Source organism: Papio anubis, chromosome 2 (assembly GCF_008728515.1).
Source record: "Papio anubis isolate 15944 chromosome 2, Panubis1.0, whole genome shotgun sequence".
Classification (NCBI taxonomy): Eukaryota; Metazoa; Chordata; class Mammalia; order Primates; family Cercopithecidae; genus Papio; species Papio anubis.
In genome coordinates, this window is record NC_044977.1 from 69,088,290 (window position 1) to 69,107,016 (window position 18,727).

The 18,727-nt window shown below is 39.4% G+C and overlaps 1 protein-coding gene across 23 annotated transcripts in view; it reads left to right on the top strand.

The window, feature by feature from the left end:
- Positions 1-18,727, top strand: part of FOXP1 (forkhead box P1) — a 631,238-nt gene that overhangs the window by 606,525 nt on the left and 5,986 nt on the right. For 19 of the 23 annotated variants that reach the window (XM_017954274.3, XM_009200346.4, XM_021933418.2 and 16 more), the window contains 6 exons: positions 1,878-2,079; positions 2,185-2,264; positions 2,860-2,961; positions 7,170-7,291; positions 9,039-9,108; positions 13,769-13,935. In XM_017954274.3, the coding sequence (XP_017809763.1) occupies positions 1,878-2,079; positions 2,185-2,264; positions 2,860-2,961; positions 7,170-7,291; positions 9,039-9,108; positions 13,769-13,935 (743 nt within the window). Of the gene's footprint in view, positions 1-1,877; positions 2,080-2,184; positions 2,265-2,859; positions 2,962-7,169; positions 7,292-7,665; positions 7,836-9,038; positions 9,109-13,768; positions 13,936-18,727 lie in introns of all 23 variants that reach the window. The other 4 variants (XM_003894193.5, XM_021933389.2, XM_009200344.4 and 1 more) reach the window with 2 other exon arrangements.

Below are 18,727 nucleotides of genomic sequence, written 5' to 3' on the forward strand. Positions count from 1 at the left end.
AAGCACAACTCAAAGCTCACAACATTCCGTTTCCAGCGCCATGTTTACATTTTTCCATTAGTATTTCTTCATGATATTTGATCTTTCTTTTCTTCAGATTCATTGCTTTTTTATGAAACTCTCCTCAAACATATTAGAGAAGATTCTCATGGCCCCTCTTTTTTTTTTTTTTTTTTTAACTGAGTATGAGTAAAGGTCGAGTCTTCCCAACATATTGGAACTCTCTTTTAATAAGTTCTTTGATTACGATCTCAGAGGAATCTCATTTTTAATACCTTCCACAAATACTGCCTTGTACTTAACACTGACTGTAGCATGGTGAATCAGACTTGGTGAAACAGACTTACCGTGGTAAGTGATTTGAAGTCTGGTTTGAGAAAATGTTACCAAGTAAGCCTACTTTGCTGAAGTTTCTTGGATTTTAGGCTGGGTCTGTGTATCTGAGATAGCATATAAACAGTTATACATACGCTGAAAACAACCAAATTCTTCAGCATTGCCAGACATAAAACAATATTTCTGTTCCAACAAATTTTGGGAAAGAGTTATCCCTTTTAGTATTTGTAAGAACAGTACTTTAAGGTGAAGGTAAGAAAGATAAATTGAAACAGTGCTCATTACTTTTTTTTTTCTTTTTTTTTTTTTTTGGAGATAGAGTCTTACTCTGTCACCCAGGCTGGAATGCAGTGGTGTGATCTCAGCTCACTGCAACCTATGCCTCCCGGGCTCAAGCTATCCTCCCACCTCAGCCTCCTGGGTATCTGGGACTACAGGCATGTGCCACCACACGTGGTTAATTTGTGTGTGTGTTTTAATAGAGACAGAGTTTCACTATGTTGTCCAGGCTGGTTTCAAACTCCTGGACTCAAGACATCCTCCCGCCTCAGCCTCCCAAGGTGCTAGGATTACAGGTGTGAGCCACCGTGCCCAGCCTGTTTTCTTCTCTTCTACTTCAAATAATATTCATTTCCTAACTTGAAGCAGATTATTTCCCATTTTATAGAACATTCAAAACTTGAAGGAAAAAAATCAAAAACCTCAGTTCCCAGATCTCCCATATTCTATAAAAGAATGTCACAATAAAAAAAAATATTAACAGATCCCAAGCCTGTATTTGATAGATTTAAGGAAGATTACTCATAATGCTTTTAAGGTTTATTTTCTGCCAACTGATTGGTAAGAAACAAATGACAGCTTGTGGGGGTCAGGTCCATTTGTTTAATATGAGTAATAGGCCACACATATTTGCAGGAGTTCTCGTCATCCACGAAGCTGCACAATGGAGCTCAGTAGGCTCTTCCTGGACTGTCCAGTATGGTAGCTACTAGCCACATGGGGCTCATTCCATTTAAATTTATTAAAGTTTAATTTTAATAAAAAGCAAGTAAAAACAGCTCTTGGGTTGTGCTAACATATTGCAGAAAGTTCTGCTAGACACTTCAGAGCTACACCAGCGTATCCCAACTGGTGTCACCTAAAATACTCAGCTTCCCTGGCATTGCTAAGGACTTCTGTCCCTCTTTGAGGTTGACGAGGCCTGACAGGCCATTAAAGCCCGTAGGTGAGACATCACCATGAAAGAAATGTCTTGACTCAGACTGTCTCAAACTCACCCAGGTAGGTAACCCCCTTTTGAGCCTGTAAACACCCATGTAACAGCCTTTGGAAAAGAGACCGCTGCCAGAGATATCTTGCACTGCATCCTAAGGGAATTCACGCAGGACTTACCTTGTGTTTCGGTTCATGACAAACATATCTACTTAGAGGAAGAGCGCTGCGCACGCATCCTCTGTGTTACTCCTGCTGGATGTGGTGCCTGGGTTTCTCTGCTTTTCTGAAGGTCTCCTAAGACGTTGTTGTTGTTTTTTTTCTCACAGTTGAATCTGGTATCAAGTGTCACTCTCTCCAAGTCCGCGTCAGAGGCTTCTCCACAGAGCTTACCTCATACTCCAACGACCCCAACCGCCCCCCTGACTCCCGTCACCCAAGGCCCCTCCGTCATCACCACCACCAGCATGCACACGGTGGGACCCATCCGCAGGCGGTACTCAGACAAATACAACGTGCCCATTTCGTCAGGTAGATACTCCACGTTGTGCCTCATGTAGAGTTGTCATCTGCAATTCTTGTAGACCAGCCCCTTTTTAAAAAGCAATAATTAATAGGACAATGATTCTTATTCAGCAGATATTGCGCAGAACCAAGAATTTTATAAGAACGCAGAAGTTAGACCACCATTTACATATGCATCTTTAATTAGGCAGGTAAGTAAATAACACAGTATATGAAATTCTATCAGAAGGTATATGTGCATATGGATATATAGATGAAGTAGATTTAAAACCGTTTAGTATGCAAGCATGCTGAAACCTTTTCTATAAGGTTTTTTAAAACTGCAATATATAACATAATTGCTTTTGATTAAGTATTACAATACGATGTGATTATTAGGAAATTCATTTCACACAACAGTGAAAATGAGCCTGTTTAAAGATGGCAAGTCAATTATCACAAGCTACAGTAATCTCTGATCCCTAGAATTAATCTGAGCTCTAAATAATTACTGAGCTTTAATCAGCTAGTGAAATGTTTTGCATTTCTCTTTGATTCTGCTTTATGAATGACTAATAAATTAATATTTCTGTACGGAAACAGAAATAAAAACTCAAAACAATTAGATAATTCCATTTTGAATTTTGCTATTGAACTGTTAAATACAACCATTAATCTTAGATCATTTTGTGAAACCTTTCTCAGGATTGAGCTCTGAATCAGAGTGATTTTATATTTTCGACAAACTGTAACGACGACTCTGCTGATTTGGTCATAAATTATCTTCTGTTACATTTTGCTTCACAGGCCATTCTCGAATCTCCAGAAAAGCAGCTAACACTAAATGAAATCTATAACTGGTTCACACGAATGTTTGCTTACTTCCGGCGCAACGCGGCCACGTGGAAGGTAAGCTTTCTCAGGCCTGTTTATTCTTGGATCTTGACGTTCATAGAACAGTTTGTTGTTGATAAAATGCGGTTGTGCTATAAGGAAGCTACATTTATATTGTTTTAATACTCTTAAAGTGTCCAATCTCTAGGTGTATTCGATTGGGAAAATAGTGTCATTGTGGTTGAAATGCTCTGATGGAAGACTCTCATTATACCGGCATCACAGTGTGGAGGGGCCAGCCAGTAAAATGATCTCCCTCTGGTTGGAATATGTAGAGAAAAGGAGATAACACCATCACCCAGAAGTGGAGGTTGCCATATTACTTGCACAAACCTCATGCCGTTAGGTATTCAACCACAGCCAATATTTGCAGAGATGTATCTCCAGAGATGGAACCTAGAGAAATGACCAAACTTGACACAGCCCTCAATGGTTGGATAAAGAGCTCATTAACCCAATTAGTAGAGAAAGCTGTGCACAAGTACTAGCACTGTTTGTAGGAGTTATTAATGGAGAACACAATGTATTATTAAGGGGTTTTTGTTTTTAAGAGATTTAAAACCGTTTAGTATGCAAGCATGCTGAAACCTTTTCTATAAGGTTTTTTAAAACTGCAATAGCCAGGCACAGTGGCTCATGCCTATAATCCCAGCACTTTGGGAGGCTGAGGCAAGAGGCTCACTTGAGCCCAGGAGTTTGAGACCAGCCTGAGCAACATAGCAAGACCCTGTCTCTAAAAAAAAAATTAAATAAATTAGCCTGGCATGGTGGCATGCACCTGTGGTCACAGCTACTCCAGAGGTAGACGTGGGAGGATTGCTTGAAGCAAGGAAGTTGAGGCTGCAGTGAGCCCTGTTCATGCCACTGCACTCCAGCCTGGGCAACAGAGCAAGACCCTGTCTCAAAAAAAAAAAAAAAAAAGGGGAGATTGTCCCTCATAGATACACTAAGGAAGAAAAGTAGATTTAGAACTTCATTATAATGCTATTTGCTATAAAAACAAGTCAAATTCCGTAGCTCTTTATTGGATGCCTCCAGCAGTGCTTGGAGTCATATATGGCTTACCACATTCCCAGGTCAGCAGCTAGTTCAAAGATTCCACTGGTATTTATTCCCTTATATTAGATTGAGCCCTCACACATGTTTGGGCTTTCCCATTTTCGGTTTCTTGGTGACTGATACTCTTGCTTATAGAAGGGGACAGGTACACTCTGTCATTTGTATTTTTGCCTTTTTTACTACCTGGAATTCTTGTAATCCTTGAAATCCAAAACATTTAGAGATATGTGATAACAAACATTTGAGGATATGCCATTAATCTAAATATGATAGGGGTGTGTTATAGGATGCAAGGAAAACTTCCTTCGCTTGAAATAAATGCCTTCCTTGCTAATTTCTTAATTTTAAACTGGAGAAAAACCAAAGCAAAAAACAGAAAAATACATTTCCTCTGTTAAGTTCCTGATAAATTAGCATTTTAAAAGAAAACGAATATAAACCATAGAATTAATTCATCAACTTTACAGAGCTGTGAATATCTATTATGGCCCAAATTATCCTTTCATTTCCATTAAGACACATGGGCACCGAAGAGAACCTATGTTCAGAATCTTCCCCTCTTTGCTTCAGCCTGCCTTGGGAGATAAAATATAAAAGGATCTTTAGCCATGAATGCTTTTAAAAATTTAGGAAGTTGAAGCATGAGGCAGACATTTTCTTCAGATTGCCTTTTATAAATAGAAATGATGAAATTTAAAAATAATTACCAGTTGTGAATATAATATTTAAGCTTAGATCTTCAGATTGAACTTTTTCATTTTGCAAACTGCAGGAAAAAGTGTTATTAATATAAACAACCTTAGATGAAGTACTTAATGACTCACAAATACGTGTAATTTTCTCTACGTGTCCTTGTTTGTACCATGATCTTAGACAAAAGATGAAATGCCCAGTTAAAGTTATGGCTGAAAAGAGCTTACACATCTTTTTTTGAAAACTCTTGACTTCTCGTCGCTTTCTGCTTAGATGTGCAGTTTTGGAAAACAGAACTGAAGTTTTGGCTTTGTGTCTTTACTCACACGGTTATATTGCTCAACCTGATCTACAGAAATTATTTTGTCAAGAGTAGCTTTAAGACCTTTCAGTTCTGTACATTTTGATACTTATTTTAAAGCAGCAGGCAGTGATTAGAATTAGTAGCAATGTTGACTTCTTTTCAAGTTATGTCTCCTAAATGTATAACGCCTTGTCTGGATTTTTAAAGGAAATTGGCTTTGTTCATTTATTTATACCACCTCAATTTTTTTCCAGTAAATAACAGTAGACCTTCTATCATGTGCCTTTGGGCAATATATTTTTTTAAATTACAGGCTCCTGCCTGTAATCCCAGCACTTTGGGAGGCTGGAGGATCATTAGAGCCCAGGAGTTCAAGATCAGCCTGGGCAACATAGCAAGACCCCATCTCTACAAAAAAAAAAAAATTAAAAATTAGCTGGGTGTGTTGACACGTGTCTCTAGTCCCAACTACTCAGGAGGCTAAGGCAGGAGGCTCGCTTGAGCCCAGGAATACAAGGCTTCAGTGAGCCATAATTGAACCACTGCATTCCAGTGAGACAAGAGAGCAAGACCTAGCCTCAATAAAAGAAAAAACAAAAAAAACTGCTTAGATTAGACTCCAGTTTATATGCAAAGAAAATTGTCCTATCAAGTATATGACATGCCAAATGTTTTCAGTTTAGAGATTTTTATTTTTAAGCAAATCCATCCAATTTTTTTGAATCAGGAGTGTCCTTTGATAGTCCCCTGGGTATCTTGAACCTACCTCAATTATGCTGACATTACTCAAAAACTCTTCGGGAATTTATCCTGTGAATTCTCCTTTCAAGCAATTCATCACACCATGCATTAAAACTTGTCTCATTATCTTCTAAATGTTCCATATCCGAAAAGAAAAATTATTATGTAGCTTGAATCCTCACAGCCACCAATTGTGATTGTCCAAAAACTGAAGCGCCTCTCAGAGTATCAAGATTCACCACCATTAAGGATAATTCAGGAAGGAAATACTCCGGTGGCAGAATGCGGAGGGGTGCAAAATGCTTGTGCAATAGCAGTGTTGCTGGAATTGAGTGAGGACTTTACCCAGTGTGATGTATATATCAACTTCTTAAGCCCCAATTGAGTCATCTACTATTGAGTCATCTCCTTATCCTGAATAAAAAGAAAAATTTAAGTAAATGACCTGAATCTCTTTAGAATATCTTCATGTCCAGAATTGAGTCTGGATCCGTAAGTTTAACCAGGCAGGACTAAAGAAACGAAGCCTTGCTTTTTAACTGTACCCAGTAAGGGTGGGGGATTCTTCTGAAACCCAGAGGAAAGATGAGATATTACAAGCTCTTCACCCTTGAGTTGAGATCCTCCTTTTTGATAAATTGTTGATGTTAAGGGTCTCAGCTTAGGAATGGCCAGAAAGGACTTTTAACCATAAATAAGATGTGTCTGTAGATACCATCAACTGTAGAAATATAGTCATTTTGCCATTGAGTGTTTCACTCATATTCCTTTGGCATTTACTCAGTTAAAATACTTGCCCATAGTTAGGGCCAACTCTCATATTCTGGAAGGTAAGACATAACATGATGATAGATACTGATCTCTTCTGGGGTCCATTCACCTCCCTAATCCTTTGACTACACAGGCACTACTCTCAGCGGTAAAATCCAGTTTAGAATTCTTCATAAGATCTCTGGAAGTTTTAAAAGCCAGAAACCATCAAGAACAAAACTGTATTTAGCAATATTAACCAAGTGTTCCTCTTTCATGGTTTGAAAAAAATACCCCCTTTTTATGGGAGGTAGGTGGGCTTAAAAAGGGCAGTTTTATGCTTTGCATGTGTTCTTGCTTTGAAGTCACAGTAACATTTTCAGATTTGTACTCTGGAACCTATTTTGGGCTTGTATGCATATTAAAAAATATTTCTTCTGGTTAGTTATTACCAGAGACTAGACAAAAATGCCAAAGTACAATTAATTTAAAATTTTGGTTTATTTTTGCTCTTGGAAAAGACATCCTTAACCATGAGAAGGTCCTCCACGGGGGTGGCAGCTACAGCTCTTGGGGATGGTTTTACAAATGTGGACTGTTAGGCTGAATTTACTGCTGTTTTTGGAGTCTTTTCTTATAGAAAATGTAAATGTTCTCTCTTTTATACTTGCTGCAGAATGCAGTGCGTCATAATCTTAGTCTTCACAAGTGTTTTGTGCGAGTAGAAAACGTTAAAGGGGCAGTATGGACAGTGGATGAAGTAGAATTCCAAAAACGAAGGCCACAAAAGATCAGTGGGTACGTCCACCATGTTTGAACTTCTTAGCCTAGCTTGGATTGTGCTAACAAGTATAACGTAGAGGCTTTGGCTGCTAGATGGTGTTAGACCAAAGAACTGGTTTCACGTTGTCTCAGTTAAGGGAAGCAAAAAAGCATTTCATCCCTCCTGTTTTGTATACCCACCAGTCCCCCTGCCCTGCTTGCTGGTCTTTGTTGCATCACATGCTAGTAGCTTTTAGGTGGCAATGCATATTAACCCTCACAAACCATTTGCTTATGCTTATTGCATTTTATTTTCTTTTTCCTGTTCCCTGTATTGGATGTCTGTTCCGCCCCCAACCCCGTCTCCTTTTGTTGCCACTCCATCTCCTTTGCTGCTGCTCCTATCCCAGGGTGCCATTCGCACCAACCTCTCACTGCATAAGTGCTTTATCAGAGTAGAGGATGAGTTTGGGTCCTTTTGGACAGTTGATGATGAAGAGTTTAAACGTGGCCGCCATATTCAACGAGGCCGTCCTCGCAAATACTGCCCCGATGAAAACTTTGACGAGCTTGTCGCACAGTAAGAGCCTTTACTTGCTTTTGTTTTTTTTTTCTGCTGTTGCTTTGGCTTTGCATGGTTGACTCATCCCATGTAGTTTTGCATTTCACCAATAGCAGTGCCACAGCTTTCTGCAACGAAACTAAATTGTGTGATTTGTACATGTATTGCTCTCGTTTCTCTTTGGAACACCAGTGCCTTGAATAATGCTTTTTTGACGTCTTTAATGCAAATATTCATTGTATTTTGATTCAGCAGCTTACGGGGACCCTAAAACTAAATACTTGTGTTTAACCCATAATCCCCCTCTCCCCCCGCCCCAAGTAAAAAGAGAATTTTTGGTTAGAGTTAAAATGTGTGTGTACTATTGGGGTAGATTTCCTGTTTGTTCACTCACTATAATAATATAAATGTAATGAAGTGAATGATTAAAATGTTCCAAGCATAGGAAAGAAATAGGTCTTATTGTGTATACTTACTTTAAAGGCCACTGATAAATGTAGGTAATTGCCTATTGGGAGGCACCCTTTTCCCTCAGTATGCCCTGTATAATTTTTGAATATTTTTATCCTTACGAGGTTAGAGATTTTTCTGACAACAGTATGTTGGTTTCATTTGGTCCGTGAATGGAGATGGCAGCAAATATTCTCAGGCCCTTCCAGATTTGCCCAAGACATCCCCATATTTAGTAACAACCCTCCCCTGGCATACCCTACTCTCCATCACCTGTTGGCAATAAACGTGCCTTGTAGATGTTCCTTAAAAGCCTTCCTGCCATCCCTCTAGCAGTCACTGTAGAGTTCAAATCTTGAAGATGATTAGGAGCCAAGATTCTCTCTGCTCACGCCCAGCAGCCCCTGCTGTGAGCTCACTGCCTTCCCCAGCACGACCTCCTAGGCTGTTGCCTTCCTGTTGGAGTCTGGAGTCAGGCTAACTCCTAAAAATCTGCAGAGAGGTCTCTGGAGGAAGGACCCAAGCCTGTTATTACCTAAGCCAGAATTTTACACCTAGTTTCCTTGAATAGCGAAGTCAAACCCCAGAGGTGTGCACACACACACCTGCCCTACAAATCAGTGACGGGGAGAAAGCCTGACTTTTCTTGGGTTTTGTTAGTGGGGTAAATTGCTGATTTGGAAGGACACCAGCAAGCTTAAAACAGAACTTAGCTAGGAACTCAGGAGTCGACTGTGTTTAACTTTGAGTTTTTATCTTTTTCTTATACAGTAACCCTTCCCTTATTAAAAACATGCAGAGCAGCCACGCCTACTGCACACCTCTCAATGCAGCTTTACAGGTAAGATTAATGGCCATCCCGAATATGCAGCAGGAGGCACAGGTCTCCCCTACTCATTTCAAAATATATTAGCCTTGCTCTAATTAGATATTAAATTTTAATTCCGTTAAACTTTTTTCTTAAGTGCACAAAGCATCGTACTCCCTGGAGGCAAACACATCGGGCTGCTTCAGCATTAGCGGGATGCTTAGCATTTTGAATATTGTGGCAAAAAAATTAAAAGTTCACTTATTAATATTTATCAGCAGTATCATAATTTCCATCCTCTTATTTCAGAATTTCACTTGAGGCAAAAATACCACAAGTGTAATTACTCTAGCACAGCTATTAATGTGCTGGATGATAGGCCGCTGCGTCACATGACCTTCCATTGTTCACGGGTTTAAAGAGAAAGCAGGGCTTTGTATTTCTTCTTCTTCTTTTAAAGTCGACTTTAGCATCTTCGCTTTTGTCTGGGGTGGGGAGGATCTGGTTCACTTTATACAAGTGAACCGTGTCTGTTTAAACAATAGAGGTGTCTAAGAAGACTCTTTCATTTGCCTGGAGATTGTTCAGGATTACATAACAATCATACGGAGTATTTATTTCCTACTGACAAACCAAGTACTTGTTACATCACCAGTGGTACCAGGAGATGAAGACGTGGGTTTTGAGCAGCAGCGAAATTACCACCCAAAAAGGAGCTACCTGAGGCAGCCCAGCTTCTAGCAAACTTTTTACTTATTGCACAGTTGAGTTCTTAAATGAAGGCTACTCCAGTATCATTTCATTAAAGTACCTGGGTATAGTACTCAGGTCCCCCCTCAAGAGTTCATAAGTAAGCAGTATCCTTTTGGCCAGTGGTCCTGGTTTTTTCGCCTACCCAGACTGTTCTAGAAGACAGGCCAAGAGAATCTTGATAGCTTTTAAATGGCATATTCTATAGATAAATCTGACATTTGTCATCCAATACCATTGCAGTGCTCTGTAGCGTACGTTCTCAACGGGGGCTGTCTCACCCCCAGATTGGTTCTGAGATACTACAATGTCTTGTGTCTTTCCAAAGGACCATAGTACATGAGCAAATACGAACATTTCTTGGGGTGAGGGTACAAAGAGAGAAACAAAAGTCTAAAAAGGGACAATAATGAAAAAAACAGTTGAGACCTTTAGCATGATGGGAACAGGATGAGGAAGGAGGACATAGTGACAGGAGCCCTGGGCCTTGCTCTGCATTAAACGGATGTTTATTGAGCACGACTCTGTACCCTACAGGCCCAGAAGAGTCTTAAGGCTCCTGGGAATTGATGATAGGCCATTTACCCAGTTTCAGTTTAGAGGCAGATTCACTGGCCTTAGCATTTCAGTAATTATATTTATTTATTTTTAGCCTGAACCGGATTTAATAGGAGAAACTACTTTCCGCGTTTCTTTTAATTACTTGTAGTTTACACAGTAACTTTAGAAGAGTAAATGAAAGCATGCTTCGATGCCGCCACTGTAAATACCATTCATTAGTAACTTATTTTCCCTGGAGTCTTCTGAAGTGTGAATTTAAAGGCTGCTCTATCTGGAATAGTATTAAGATTACAAGCACATTTTATATTCATGAGCCGGAAAGGCAAAAAAAAAAAAAAAAAAGTGATCCTCCATCCTCTGAATTCTCTTAACTATGTGACTAATTTCAATTAGTATGCTTTGTCATTACAGAACTGTTCAGGTTTCATCTCTGAACATTTGTTTTTGGCATCTTCTTCAGTAGCCCAAAACTGTCCTGCCGTTTTCCAAGAACACTTTCTGTCCATAATGAGGCAAGGCGAATAAATTGATACAAATTCATGATTTGAGAAGTGGATTGTTTCCCTCTCTTCCACGAGTTTGGATCCCTGATCAGTAGACAGACACATAAGACAACTTTCTACTGTGCAAATTAAATAAAGATTCTGCCAGCAGGCCTTCCTTTCCATTACCGCCTATTTCCATTTTTCAAGACAAGTAAAAATAATAGTGGAACAATATCTTCAAAAAAAATTACTAGAGCAACATAATGCATGATATACAATATATAAAATAGGACAGCAGAATCCACTACAGAAATAAAACATGGGACTTGGGACAGATTGCATTATGCTCTGAAAAGTGAAGTAACTAAGGGTAACCGTAAAGCTTCGTATTTATAGACTGCCTTTCCCCTGAGGATCTCAGAGTGGTTAATGTTCCAGGAGCGAGGGTGCTTATGGACTTCTGCACCATTACTTAAGCAACTTCATTTTTTGGCAGAGGTGCCAGCTTGATATGAAACCACATGCTGTGCAAGGACCATTTCTATAATTAAGTCCATTTTTGTAACACACCTGCTTCTAAGTGGACATCAACTACCAAAAAAAAAAAAAAACTTCGTTAGGCATAAGCAGTTAGTGAAAATTTCTCTAACCTTTGGTGGGTTGCTCTGATCACTTGCTCAACAGAGTGTGTTCAAGAAGCCCTCTTGCGAATCAGGCACTGGGATCTCTCTGCAGCCCATTTGATCATTTTTTCAAGGAACAAGGCTGATTTTCATCACTTACATCTTTCTTGTCTGAGAACCCAGGGATCAATATAAGTGCTTGCCTTTGTATACCTTTCACTACTGTGGCGGTTGGGTCTCAGCCCATGTTCTATGATCCAATCCCGATCAGTAATGGCCTTGACCTGGAATACTTTGAGAGCCAAAGAGAATAAATACTCATCCCAAGAAGGTTGCCTTCTCTAGAGGATGACCAACTCATTCCAACGAACACATTCATATCAGCATTTCAATTTTGTCTTCGCAATTTTTGACCAGGGAAGTTGCTAAAACAATTAAGCTAGCAGCAGCCCCACTTTTGCTACATTCTGACCTTGGAATAGTGAAATTATCTTGTGAGAGCTTATCTTATGGTATTTCCAGTGGAAAGACAGTTGGCAGAATTTCTGTGACAGAGAGGTGTGACCACTGTTGTCTCAGATAAAAGCAGTTAAGATGCTTGTCCAACTGCAGTCGGCAAAAAAAAAAAAAAAAAAAATAGTTCTGGCAACTGCTCTGCCAAAAAAAAAAAAAAAAAAAAAAAAACTGGCAACTGCTCTGCCAAAAAAAAAAAAAAGAAAGAAAAAAGGCTTTATTGCAATTATAAAAGAGCTGTTGGAAAAAGTACTTGATTCAAGTTACTGGACACACTGTAGGAGAGTGTGGACTGTTCAGATTTGCTGTTCATCAAAATGAGTTTACCGCATTTGAAACTAAAAACAGGATTGTACCCCTACTTTTAAAAAGAAGGCAGTTACACACATTTACAAGTAGAGGGAAGGAAAAGCTGTGGGCTTACAGAGGGCCAAGCTTTGAAATAGTCCATTATCCAAAGCTGTGATTGGTGAGTATGCACAGGACTTCTAACACTGGGCTTGCACCTAGAAAGCCCTGGCTTTGGGGTTTGAATAGTGAGTGAGGCTGCGATTGTCATACTAGCCAGACAGACTTCTGCAGCCTGGCTTTGCACTCTTTTGGCTTTTACTTTCTCTCTCGACCCAGGATTTCTAGAATAGTTTGGACTGTTGTATGACTGGCCAGTGGAAGTCACTATGCCAGATCATCTTGTGATTGCACTTTTTTTCCCATTAGGATGGAAAAGCAGGCATAGTCTAGTCTTCAAGAGGACAGTTGTGATACATCTTGGTTTAATTACAGCTGCCAGTTTTTGAAAGTGTCCTCTTTGATAAAATGAAAAGTCAATGGGTCGTAATCACCACCCGGATGAAACGAATATGGGTGCTTTAGTCCAGTTCTATATGTAACCAGTGTGTGCATTTCAGACTTGGTGTCCCTTTTATTCAAATGCAGTATAACAGGAAGTGAGTAATATCCTACCTATCCTAAATAAAGTTCAGGATTTCTTCTTTTTCATTTCCCCACTTTTTTGCTGACACTCAACGTGGAGTGACTTTGTAACCTTTGATACTGATGTACTTAGGCACCAAAAATAAATATGATTTAGAGCTTCCTTTTGCCAGAGCTCTTTAGTCCTAAAATCCTAGGCAGTTGGTCAGACTCTGAAACATTACGTGGTGTTTCCTTCAGCCAGTTATCTCAAACTGCGCTAAACAGATTCAGAAATCATTAAAACAGAAATGATGGGAGGAGATAAAAAATTGATTCCAATTCTATAATCTCTTCCTTTTCTATAGGATCTAAGAGGTGAATGTTTATGGAAGTTCTCATAAGTTTGAGCGGTACGGCCAGAATAATCTGATCAAAATCTCTAATATCCAATACTGGAGTCATCAAAATGGATAAAGAAATAAAAATTCCATTATACTTCACTGTGATCTGGAAATATTCAGCTCCTCTTAAAAACGCATCCGACATAAACCTCATATTCGAAAGCCTGTCTAAACCATGTGACTACCAAGCAGGACCAAATTGAGTCCCTCCTACCCACAGGCGCTTTGATCCCCCTGGCCCCCAGTTAGCTCTTCAAAACCAAGCTTGGGACAGGTGCCACGAGTCATTTTTAAAGCAAAATCTTTCAACACCTCTTAGATACTCGTATTTGCCAGCCATGCTACAGTTAACTCCAACTGAAGATTATCGAGTACACCCATAATTAGTAGTTTCCTCGTCTTGCATACCCTATGTCTTCATAAATTTTCTCTTGGTTGATGACAGGCTTCAATGGCTGAGAATAGTATACCTCTATACACTACCGCTTCCATGGGAAATCCCACTCTGGGCAACTTAGCCAGCGCAATACGGGAAGAGCTGAATGGGGCAATGGAGCATACCAACAGCAACGAGAGTGACAGCAGTCCAGGCAGATCTCCTATGCAAGCCGTGTGAGTATGGTCCACCCAAAAGGTCTTTGTTTTCACACCCTAGTCTCTCTGGGTACACACAGGGAGATGTCTCTTTCTCTGGGCTTTATATACCTTTTCTGTAATTTCTGGTATCCCAGAACCAAGCTAGAAGTTTGTACTTCAAGAAATGTTCAGCTTGGTTAGTGCATAAAAGGACTATTTGCTAATTTTCCCATAAAAGCCATTCCCAGCAATAAAATGGGAAACAGGTTTGCTTTTGTTCCTCTGCTTTATCACATCTCAGGCCATTATTTAAGCCACACTACTTTTTCCTCCTCAAATTAATATGCATCCCTATGAAAAAGTTTGCAGTTTGTTCAACTTTCGGGCATGTTGACCTAGCTGAGAGAAAAAGATGCTTGTTTACTTGGTGGTGCGATAACCACGAACACGACGCCACAGCATTATTACCAACCATTAATGATGGCACAAATGAAAGGCGGCATGATTTATAGATTGCTCTTAAAATATCAAAAGGAAAATTAATAGGAGCATTATAGCAGCAGACGGCAGTATAATGAGTGCACATATAACTGAATGAAGTGATGGGCGATGGTTGCCCATGCTGAATGTGAATGGAACCAGGACTGCAAACTGCAGGAAAGGCGGAGACCAGGAGGCCGTGCTGCCCCTGTGAGTGGGTGATGGGAGAAAACTTGGTGTAACTATAACCCCCTCTCTCCCAGGAAAAGTTTTCAAACAGAGCAAAGAAACCACATTACTCCAAATGATTGGCTTTGCAGGAGATGCTGTGGAATGACAGTCTCTCCCTTTTAGTGAGTTTCTTCAAAACTGTTGCCCACTTTAAGGTACTAACCCATTTCGTGTTTGCAATACTGTCAGTTCCTAGAATAGGCTGCTTGTCTACATATTACCTCTGAATTACTGACCAACATCTTATTTTAAGATAATTTGAGTGATAGGAATGGAAAATAGGACCTGTAACAATTAGGAGCAGACGGAATTGGCATCTAATGACAAAGAAAAAAGTGTTACCTGCCAGCATAATTTGGAGGGTACGGGGAAATCTGAAATTTGATTTTCTAGCAGTTGAATTTCATCTCCACAGCACTTCAAAAAGGATCTTTACCATCCTTTGCGGATATGGAAATAATCATTTTTAATTTATATGAACAGTATCTTAGCATTTACTTCACAGCATTTTAAGAATGTGTTTATCTTTCACACTGATGCTGCTATATTTCATCCTTTCCAAAGCAACTTAGTGTTTCCGCCTCTCTTGTTATCACATTCGTATTCATCTTAAATCATTGTCATGACAGGAGTATTTACTTAGATACTAACGAAGTTCAGAACAAACGTAAATTGGTATAAGCTACTGCAAGAAACACTCATTAGAGCAAAAATGTCTGAAGTTATTGAAGTGATACTATTTCTCATAATCTGTACGAACTCCAAGTTTTTGTTGACATATATTCCTATTATTTAGTATAAAGAAACACTAAAACAGAGAGATATTTGGATGCAAGCCACAGGCACCAGTTCAGAGTGATGCTGATTTTGCTGTACGAAAGACAGTCACTGCAGGGTTAATTTGTTTAACAAATTTGAATTAACCCCAGTATTACCCAAACTATGTTTTACAATAGTCTTTGTGATTTTTGATGAAATAAAGGTTTCAACTATTTTTTACAAGAAACCCTACATAAAAATGTCAAAATGCGTTGCTCAAATCTCACAGGTGTGTGCTGTTTGCTAAATGTAATTATATGTCAACAGCAGATTCCCTGCGCCTGCTATCCGTGTCATAGACTGTTACTCTTTTTGACCTCATATTTCCATTAAGGGAATTCTGTAATGACAAGAGTTTCCATTCTTGTCCAATATGCATTACCCTGCTATGATGCAAATTGTTTTTCAACTGTTCCAGTCTATTGGAATAAATCAAGCCATAAACTTTACGGCACGGCTTGAAGGACCTTGTTAGGAAGGCAGCCTAGCTAATATTGAGTGTTGAAACAGAACTCTTCATTCTTACCCTTTCTGCGACACTCAGATACCACTACGTTTCATTCCTCCTTTGAAACACTAGAAAGTGGTCACATAATTATGGCTTTGGGGCATTGTACTTTTATCCTGATAGACGCTAAAGGAGCTACAAAGCAAAATACTCCATGCTGTGCAGACACCCCCAGAACACAATGCCTTTAAACACCAGTCAGCTTTATTTTAAAACTCTTGTGTTCCCAGAGTGGCTAAACAAAGGAATTACTCAGATGTAAGGAGAAGGGAAATGTGTGGTTTTGCACACACTTATTCAGTGGTAGCCCTTTCGGAAGTAGGAGTTGGAGAGAAAGGGTGGGGGCAGTGTCTGCAAGGAGAGGAAGGTGCATCATACACAGCCCTAACTTCTAGGAGACACGGTGAGTGTATGTGAAGTGTAGTGTCTTCAGTAGTCTGCATCACATCTCAAATGTATCTTTCATGGAATCCCATCCTCTTTTTATTCTTTGAAGTACTGTGTGCCTGTGCTACACCTTTGCCACACCCCAGGGGTATCTGCCAGTACCAAGAAGTGTCCTGAAATTGGATTTCATTTCTCTAAAGTTTCGAAACCTTACTGTCTAACTCTGCATGAGGCACTGGGAGTCGAGCCAGCAGGCATGACAGGATCATTACCTGTGTCTTCTGGATAGAAAATAACCCTCATGAATTTTGGCTACCAGTTTAGGGGGAAAACTTTTTGTTTGTTTGTTTGTTTGTTTACTTCTACAGCTTTTAAAATTGATACTTTGTAACTACATATTTTGGGGGTACATGTGTTATTTTGATACATGTATACATTGTGTAATGATCAAATGAGGATAATTGGGTAAACAAAATATTCTCTGATGTTGCGAACTGTGTTTTGTGGGGCTTTACATGTATCTGATTTTTTGGGTAAGATTAGCACAATATTGGTCAAAGTCTAAAATTATACAGTGAGAACTTCATTAAGGTGGAGATGGTTCTATTTCTTCTAGGGGTCCCCATCCTCCTTCCCCCTCCCCAAGGTCTTATATGATCTTACATTCTTCTGTCATTCAATTCTGGGTTGTAAACATGAAAAGATTGATAGATCTGATAGTTAAGAAAGTAGGAAAATGTTGGTTTGGAAAACAACATGTGAACCTCAATCAGCATATAGCTAAAACATAAATTTCTCAACAATGAAAGTTTGAAACAAACATTAGGAAATGTTCACCCTTGTCAGTAATCTGAGAAACACAATTTAAGGTAACCTGAGCTTACCTTATTTATACCTGCTAAGCAACAAAATATTTTTTACAAATAATGCTTGCTGCTGATGAGATTGAGTTTAAATTGATAGCCCTTTTGGAAGTTAATATCACAATAAATCACAGGAACCATAAAGATGTTTTGGCCTTTGCTCTAACAATTCCATTCTTAGAAATTTATCCTAAGGAGGTAAATCAGCAGAAGTAGAGTAGAAAGATCAATGGATAAAAATGGTCATTGCATTATACAAACAGTAAAAGAGAAAGAAAAAAGATGATCCTAAAATGCCTAGTATTCAGAAACTGACATAAGTCAACACAGTGGAATCTCATCTAGCCATAAACATTATAAATTGTAAAGCTAGGAAAATTTAAAAAATAGCATTCCTGCTGAATTTACAGTATTTAAAAATATGACCCCAAATGGAAAGAGATTGGCAAAAAATCAGAAAACTGGCCTTAACTAAGGGTTTGTGTTTAAGGAATAATCAGTATACCTAATTCTTCCTAAAAGAATGTAGGGTATCCTAGCAAAGCTGGTTCACAAGTGTGACATGCAGTCACACAGGATCTCATGCCTAAAAGGACACTTGCACTTGGTTTTATGTGTTCTTTTCATTACCTTTATATTTAGGGATGGGGATCTTACTGTATCACCCAGGCTGGACTCGAACTCCTGGGCTCAAGTGATCACCCTACCTTAGCCTCCCAAATAACTTGGACCACAGGCACACACCACCACACCTGGTATGCACTTGTTTTAATGCCATTTCTGTCTTGAAATTGTAATTTTTGAGCCAAGGACCCCAGATTGTCATTTTGCACTGGGCTTCCAAAATTATGCAGCCAGTCCTAATTCTTACTGCTGACACACTAATGTGGCCATTTAAAAAAAAAAAATCCCCATCCATAATGCTTAATACAGACTGCTGGGAGGGTGACTCCCCATGCAGCCTTCCTTGCACTGATGTACAACTGTTTCTCTTCAATAAAAATATCCAGCCAGCCATGGTGTGTCGCACCTGTAATCCTAGCACTTTGGGAGGCCGAGGCGGGTGGATCACTTGAGGTCAGGAATTCAAGACCAGCCTCACCAACATGGTGAAACCTCATCTTTACTAAAAATACAAAAGTTAGCCAGGTGTGATGGTGGGCCCCTATAATCCCAGCTACTTGGGAGGCTGAGGCAGAAGAATTGCTTGAGCTTTGGGAGGTGGAGGTTGCAGTGAGCCAAGATCCTGCCACTGCACTCCAGCCTGGGTGACAGAGCACAATTGTCTCAATAAATAAATAATGAATAAAATAGATGGAGAGCCATACATAAAATGTAATGTAATGCAACTTTGCTATATTTTGTTCTGCAAATAGTTTTTAAGAATAAAGGAATTATTTTGTAAAGCTATTTATCTAACATCTAGCCCAACCAAATGCTCTCTCTAGACTGTGCTGATTTTAGAGTCAATTGATTCTGAAGGTTCCTGTCTTCGAGGGCAGTCCAAAACACTCCTCTGTTTGTTTTTAAATGGTTCAAG